General features: G+C 38.8%; 1 protein-coding gene across 1 annotated transcript in view; it reads left to right on the forward strand.

The window, feature by feature from the left end:
• LOC107673708 (cell division cycle protein 16 homolog) overlaps nt 1-1,329 on the forward strand; it is a 7,744-nt gene extending 6,415 nt beyond the window's left edge. The window contains exons 16-18 of the mRNA XM_016467436.1: nt 331-466; nt 552-642; nt 726-1,329. Coding sequence (XP_016322922.1) covers nt 331-466; nt 552-642; nt 726-970 — 472 coding nt within the window. The 3' untranslated portion in view covers nt 971-1,329. The remainder of the gene's footprint in view (nt 1-330; nt 467-551; nt 643-725) is intronic.
• Nucleotides 1,330-1,620: the final 291 nt, after the last annotated feature.

Raw genomic sequence — 1,620 nt, forward strand, 5'->3', positions numbered from 1 at the left:
TTGTATAGTAATCTGCACTGTATATATAGATACTGGGTATATATATATATATATATATATATACACACACAGAGAGAGAGATTTTTTTTAAGTTTGGAAATTTCAACATTGATAGAATGTTCAGAATTCTAAATCTACTACATACTACTAAAAGTGGCAAACTAGACCCACACTAAACATGAAAAATCGATAATAATGTGCAGTGTTTATACTCTCAAGTCGACATTTGATTACGATTTTCCACTGCTTCTATAGCGAGCTTGTCTAGACGTTGATCTGTTGCAATAGACACAAATCAGGTCAGTGATTGCTTTCATCTTGTTTGTGTAGGAAATATGAACAGGCTCTCGAATACCACAGGCAAGCTTTGGTCCTCATCCCACAGAATGCCTCCACTTACTCAGCCATTGGTTATGTGCACAGCCTCATGGGAGATTTTGAGAGTGCCATCGACTACTTTCACACTGTGAGAATATATAACCATCATAATTTGTTGGTCTGTTTTTTTAATCAATTATGATTCACTTCAAACATTTAAACTCCTTCGTTAGGCACTTGGTCTTAAACGAGATGACACATTTTCCGTAACCATGCTGGGTCACTGCATTGAGATGTATATCAGCGACTCGGATGCTTACATTGGTAAGACAACCATCCGTGCGCTTTGTATGCAGCATCTGATTCACAAATTTTCTTTGCAACTATTAAGTTGTCTTGTTTTGCAGGAACTGATATTAAAGACAAAGTGAGAAAGACCCTCAGCTCGCCTGCACTGATGAAGATGCTCAACACTTCTGCCGACGGCAATGAGAGCAGAGCACAACCCGTAGAAGAGGTGAACGTGTGCCTGGAAACGCAGTCTTTCAATGCTGACAAACAAACCGATGCTTTCCAGCGCTTCCTCTTAGAATGTGACATGCATGAGAGCGATATGATGCTGGAGACGTCCATGTCTGACACCAGCACGTGATTTGAGACCTATAAATGGGTCAAAGAGGAACTTTGAGCGTGAGATGATGATAGAATGTGACGCTAAAGAGGACACAACCAACCCACCCTCCCTCCATCCGCCACCCCTGCCGTGTCCTCCGTGTCGGACCCCTGTGGATTTTTTTTACTATGAATAAATGTAAAGAAGTGAATGCAAAAGGGTTCGAATGATTTAATCAATAAACCCTGCATCCATATTTTTACACAGATTAGTGTGTTCTCATTGGTGCTCTATTAAAACACCTGTTTTGTGGATGAGGCTGAACAAAATGTGATTTTTACATTGCCAATCAGGCGATAACATTTATCTGCTGACATTTGCATTTAGTTTAGAAAACCCTGAAATCAGTCAACCAAAGGAAGTTACTTGCAACGACTTTGATCAGTGATTTTATCAGTAATCTCAAATCTGTGTCTGAACTTGAGAATGCAAGGTAATCTGCATTTCACCAAAACCAGCCCACAGATTTTATCATCAACTTTATTCATTTTTGGAAATTTGTTTTTGTAACGCTTTATAAAAGCTTGGTTAGTTTGTCTAACCAGATCAGTAGTGAAATACAAGAATATGATCATTAATATGAATTATGTGATAACAGTGTACACTGCCAGTCAAACGTTTGGAATAAT

The sequence above is a fragment of the Sinocyclocheilus anshuiensis genome, unplaced genomic scaffold (genome assembly GCF_001515605.1).
Source record: "Sinocyclocheilus anshuiensis isolate Anshui unplaced genomic scaffold, SAMN03320099.WGS_v1.1 scaffold628, whole genome shotgun sequence".
Classification (NCBI taxonomy): domain Eukaryota; kingdom Metazoa; phylum Chordata; class Actinopteri; order Cypriniformes; family Cyprinidae; genus Sinocyclocheilus; species Sinocyclocheilus anshuiensis.